This window comes from Balaenoptera musculus, chromosome 5, assembly GCF_009873245.2.
Source record: "Balaenoptera musculus isolate JJ_BM4_2016_0621 chromosome 5, mBalMus1.pri.v3, whole genome shotgun sequence".
NCBI lineage: Eukaryota > Metazoa > Chordata > Mammalia > Artiodactyla > Balaenopteridae > Balaenoptera > Balaenoptera musculus.
Genome location: NC_045789.1, coordinates 69,195,517 through 69,201,752, shown reverse-complemented (window position 1 = coordinate 69,201,752; position 6,236 = coordinate 69,195,517). Strand labels below are relative to the sequence as shown.

Here is a 6,236-nt window from a genome sequence, read left to right as displayed (position 1 = left end):
GAACCGGCCCTGGGCGCTCTCTCCCCGTCGCTCACTAAGCTCCAGCCACACCAGCCCTTCTGCCCTTCTGTCTGTTCCTCAGCTCTGCCAAACACCTCCCGACTTAGTGACTTTGTACTCGCTGATTTCTCTCCCTCATAGACTTTTCCCTCAGATCTTCAAATGTCCCCATCTCAGAGGGACCTTCCCAATCTAAACTAGCCAGTGCCTTTTCACCCCCCTCTTTCATCACTTTCTGTAACATTTCTCTCATTTTTTAACACCGCTTATCATACGTGAAATCACGTTCATTTTATTGTGTATCTATTTCCTGCCCCCTCTCTTCCACTCCTTAGCAGGTCCCTGAAAGGATCACCATTATCTCCAGTACCTAGAAGGTTCCTGGCACGCAGTAAAGGCATACGTTGATTGAATAAATGAATAGTTGGGCAACGTTGGGTTAATTAATTAAGCTCTGAGCTACTAGCCAAGCAAATAAAAAACAGCAAACTGCTTCATTTATCATTCACTCAATCTCCCTCTTCTGCTCACTAGATTCTTCCGCACAAATCAGAAAGAAAACTTAGCAAGAACACAAGCCCAACAAAGAGGCATGAACTAGGCTTCAGGTTTGTTTATTAGGCCAAGATTTTGAAATACATGAAAAGAGCTTCCCACGTGGACACCTAACATTCATTTTAGAGTACAGTAAGGTAATGACTTGAGTGTAACAGCTCTAGTTTACAGCTTCTGAAACACCAACCCAGTAACTCTAACATTGGGAAAGGTAAAAAAGAAATCTAAAATTAAAACAAAAATACCATAAAGAAAGGAATGACTGCCCTTCCACTTTAGATACCAGCAATACTTGATTAAGGAATATAACATCAAATAAATTGAGTTAAAGAAAGCAAAATTTAAAAATCCTTCTTTGTACTTTTACCACTTCTACCACTTTTTAGTACCTATCAATTACTATGTTTTACATCAAGCATTAGAGTTGTATATCGCGATAAAATTATAGGTTCCTGAATATTTTAAATAGTAAATATTCTAGATTAAAAATTTGGTATGAAAAATTTTAATGAAAACATTAATTATACAAAAATTAAATAGCAAAACCATTTAAAATGACTTACAATTCAAACAGATTTGGCTTACTGATATTTCTCTATCAGCTTGTTTTCATAAGAACTTATTATTTCCAGCTGAAAAAAATCTACTTATACGATTGTGGTAAGAAGAAATGAGAATAAAGTACATAAAGCTCATAAGCCTGTGCTCAGCATATATTGCTCATAAATATTAGTTTTTCTTTTATTATTACTTTTTATTATTATTACTTTGAAAAAACACATACAAGTTTTACAAAACATGTCAACTTCAGTTAAAAGTTTCTTATACAAGACATAGCCACACGTGAGGAATCTAGCCTGGCATTTTTTGAAAACAATTATATTTTCCTCTGAGTGACATACTACATAAAATTTTACTTCAATAACTGATAAAAATTCCTCACTAATAAACTAATTTCTTAAGTCTAATTATATAGCTTCATGTTATAATTTATGAGGTCTTTTAGAGAATATATATATTTTTAAAAGTACAAAGTTACATGATCAGGAAAAGTACCTTTTAATAAGTAACCAAAACACTGTGAAATATTCCTCTTACTACACATACGGCTCAGTCTCATCTTAATTTTGCCAAAAAAAAAAAAGATGGCTCTAAATAGTAAATGAAACAGTTATGTTAATACAAGGAAGCACAATGAACAACTAACATGTTACCCTGCCACTGGCTATGCCTAATGAAATATTTTACAATTTCAGTCATGCTTTTACTATTGCTACTTCTAGCATGCTAATTAAGATAAAGCTTAACATTCTGTCCTTCTAACAACCGCTGGAAGAGAATAGAGAGATGAATGTGAATATATATCATGTTCTACAACATTCACTTTCTAATATTCCAAATTTAACAACTTATCGAAATCTAATCTGAGGTATATTAAGAGATCAAACATTTTTTAATCCACACCATGGGCTATGTACCATGCAAACACTAAAACCACAACTGCACACACTGGAAAGAGATAATATTTATATTTTTGCCACAGCGTTAGCTCAACTGCCACTTCATCTCTCTTCCTGTTCTTCTTCCGACGACCCTTCAGTCTGTTTTCAAAAGCCTCCAGTTCGGCCTAAATCAAAACAGTATCACTTTTATTAAATTCAATACACACACTGATTTAAAATTTTCCACTTAGATAAAAATAAATTTGGGAAATGTTTTAATAGTAATGGTATATAATAAACATATTGATTTGATTTTTTAAAAAAACATCTCTCCACTACTGATTGTATTCAACAAATTCAGAACTTAGGTAAGCAGAAAGGGAACTAGGGAGTAGTGAAAGAGATTATTTCAGATTGAAGGCCTGCCTTTGATACTAAATACAGAAACATCTGATTTAAAATATAGACATTAGTTTTATACATCAACACCATTAACCTATAATTAATGGGGCTCTATAATATAGAGCTTCTAGTAAGTGCTAACAGATGACCCATTAGAATAAAGACACCTATAATTCTAGTTTTACACAATGCTGGTAATAAACATTACTGGCTTGTATGGAAGAAATTCAAGTGAGTGAAGAGAAAAAAGCTGCCGGAAATTGATTCCTCTCTGTCAAATACATTTAAAAACACAGAGTAAAAATTCTTCAGGGGAAAAATGCTTCATGCTTTAAATCAAAATGACTCTTTTAGAAAGTAGAATTATATAAAAACTCGTTCTAAAAAAGGATAACTAGATGACACTCATTATAAAGTAGAGATTTTCAGTCTACTGTTAAGAACTTACTTATTAAACTTTAATGCATGATAATATAACACGATACACCATAGTGCATTGTTATTAACTAAAACCGGATACTTATTAACTAAAATATATATGTAATATTCATGCAAGATTCTGTAAATGTGTATTTAAAAGGAAATAGAAATTTCAGTTAACATATCCATGACTTTGCTCATAAACCACATTGGAAGAAGACCTAACATATACTTAATACAAAGTGGCTTTCTTCGAAGAACCAAAATGTCAGAATATTCTCAAGTAGTTGCTGATATACAGCAAAAGGTCAAAATACATTAAAATCAGTCAAACTTGAGAACTACTGACACAGTAAAATAACTAATGCTTTAATGATGACTCACAGTCATCAAGCATGGTTTAAATTATTTTCTATACACTCTGTTTAAAAGGTGAGTAAATAGAGAATATGTTTAAGATTTCTATCCACAACTGTTTATGAAAAGGGGAGGAAAGGACACCCTAAACTGTTCTTAATAATTTAATCTCCCAGGATTTTAGTCGATCCATGTCTTACTGTATTAGCTCTGATAACTTATTTTTTGATATTAGGCAAACCAACTTTATAGAACCATAAAACACCAGAGGTCATTTTATCCCACCCTTGCTACATGAGTTGTTTTTAATGCCCTGTCTCAAGTCATGCAAATTTCAATTTCTTCATTCATAAAGGCAACAGTTTGCATACAATATACACTGCTTGATAAGTATAAAGCATCTCAAAATGCAAACTGACAAAAAATTACATGTCACTGTTACAAAGTTAAGACACTCTTTGGACTGTATGATCAATAAATATAGTATTTGAGCAAACAGGGGATATCAGGAATGTACTTGTTATCTAGGTAATAACAAAGAACAGATAAAAATCCTGCATTCAAGTATCTAATGGGTAAATAAGGGGATGTATTATTAAAACAAATGTATTGGTTAGTAAACAGCACTTATTTGTCACAGATAACCTACAACTCAGTAAAACAGAACTCAAATAATTTTAGATGAACAAAAGACATGCACTCCAGAGGATGACCTGAAATGGATGCTGCCATGCCCTGACCCCCACCCCTCAACCAAAAGGGGAGTTACCTCTTGAGAATGGACGAAACTGGCAAGGAAGTAAATTGGAAATACACAAAATATCTGTGAACATACAAGGTCCCGTGCTTCTTCAGAGGTTCAGTATACCTGGACTGAAGTAAGTGAATGGCTAATTTTTGTTTTACAAGAACTGTATTTTCAGTCCAGAACTGAGCTCACCAGCTCCTAATTTGTATGTTTCCACATACCTTGTATTTGCATAAAAAGTAACAATGATGCAAAGAGACAGAAGTCTGTGTATTTTTTGTTTAGTTACCTGTTGTCTTCGTTTTTCCTCTTCAAGAGCAGCTTTGGCTTCTGCTTCTTTTATCTGTTTATAGATATTTAAAAGTAAATTAACATTGTAATCATCAAATTTTACATAGAATTTTAACATCTTTCCTCCCAGGCTCCACTAACCCATAACAACTTCTGGGAGCTTTAAATTGAAAATTATTTAAAGAAACGTAAATGTTACGTACCAAGGTATATCTAACAGAGAAGTGTTACCAAGGCACTATCTAACAGATAGGGGGTAAGGGGAGGTAGGTTGTTATACCTTATATAAACATTTCAGCTTTACAACTGTAAGATATATTAGATCACAATTCAAAGAGTTACAACACTATAAACTGAAATAGTTTTAAAACTGGACTTTTTTCTCTTAAGTTACCATACTAAGACTCTATAATAAATTATTGAATACCACTCTTTGCCTAGAGCTGAAATTGACCATTTTCCTAAAATGCCCTTTCTGGAAGGGAATCCTTAGCTTCAAACAAAACCAAGAGCTTACTCCTTGATTGGGCTGATGGACAGAAACAGTGATGCTAGAAGTAACCCAAACAGCAAAGAACCCCAAAACCTTATTTTTGTATTATTTTAACATAATTTTCAGGAGGCTTACACTAACATTAAAATGAATAGCTATGTTCCAGAGCATATACACTAACTGGTACAGAGGATGGAAAAATCTAGTACACACCAGACCATAAAAAGCACACCTGAGGGTTCAAAATAGGCCAACAAACTAGGCTTTTATCACAAAAACAAAAAAGGATGAGATTTTGAGTTGTTCATAATAAGCACATAAATTAATGCACAAAGTAAGTAGGGAAAGGCCACTAACACATTAAAAGTGACATTTAACCTGACATTACCTCAGATGCTTTCCGCTTCATTTCCTTGCATGTTATGTCACATTCTATGGAAATCTGATTTTCACGTATTTTGTTGCACTGCAATTCCTACAAATAAAGTTTTTAAAAATTTGATTTTAAAAGATTTTCCCTCAAAGTTGTAACTGTATGCCATAAAAAAGCAAAATTTCTCTAGCAGCTTAAGATTATGCATATTATTTAACAGTCGTGTTAATATTTAATAATGACATGGCTGCATGCATTAAATGTCTTAGTTCAAACAGTGATTATTCTCTATCTCTTAACTGCAAAAAAAGTGAATACCATAAAATTAAAACCATCCATTTAATAATCATTTACTAAACACCACTACCAACTCAGCTTCAATTTCATTTTTATTCTTCATTTTTCTTTATCGTCTCTTGTTATTCTTCTAAAGCTTCCAGGGAGGTACTAGAGTAGTAGAGTAGTGCCATCCAACACAGCTTTCTGAAATGATGGAGATGTTCTAAACGTGCACTACTCACAAGGGTAGCACTTACCACACATGGTTCCTGAGCACTCAAAGCATGGCTACTGAAATCGAGGAACTGAATGTCATATATTATTTAATGCTGACTCATTAAAATTGTAATTTAAATAGCCATATGTGGCTGGTGGCTACCAACTCAGCGCAGTTCTAGAGTGTTCTGGAGAGCTACAGATTTTTCTCTCAACCATTTTATCTTTTTAAAAAATGTTTAGATGAAAATCATTCTAAAGCTTATATCTGTACTTCACTGCCTCCTTAATGGAATAATAAAAAACTAATCTACTCTTTTATTGATGAGGTGACATCAATACTATGATCAATTTGTGTACTATTCTGTAATAAAATAAGTGGTCCTTATTTTAAATAGTCTTAGACTTTGCTTTTGTAGATCTTTTATCTGCCTTTTATTCGTTCCGTATTTCTTGCTGCCAGATGTCACTTTTGCTCTAAGCGTACCTATTTGTACCAGTTGCTCCTTTCCCACCACACCCTCAGATGCTAGTTTTTTAGTTCAAATCTACCAGAGTTAGGAAATGAGATCATCAAATCCTGAGCAAAGTGCATATACTTTAATGAATCACTTTATAGCACAGAACTTTGGCTGACGTTGGTGACAAACACAGTCTTGT

General features: G+C 33.4%; 1 protein-coding gene across 5 annotated transcripts in view; it reads right to left on the bottom strand.

The window, feature by feature from the left end:
* Positions 1-598: 598 nt before the first annotated feature.
* Positions 599-6,236, bottom strand: part of NFXL1 (nuclear transcription factor, X-box binding like 1) — a 54,539-nt gene continuing 48,901 nt past the window's right edge. For all 5 annotated transcript variants that reach the window (XM_036853719.1, XM_036853718.1, XM_036853720.1 and 2 more), the window contains 3 exons: positions 5,097-5,183; positions 4,214-4,267; positions 599-2,182 (listed from right to left, as the gene is read on the bottom strand). In XM_036853719.1, coding sequence (XP_036709614.1) covers positions 2,009-2,182; positions 4,214-4,267; positions 5,097-5,183 — 315 coding nt within the window. In that variant the 3' untranslated portion in view covers positions 599-2,008. The remainder of the gene's footprint in view (positions 2,183-4,213; positions 4,268-5,096; positions 5,184-6,236) is intronic.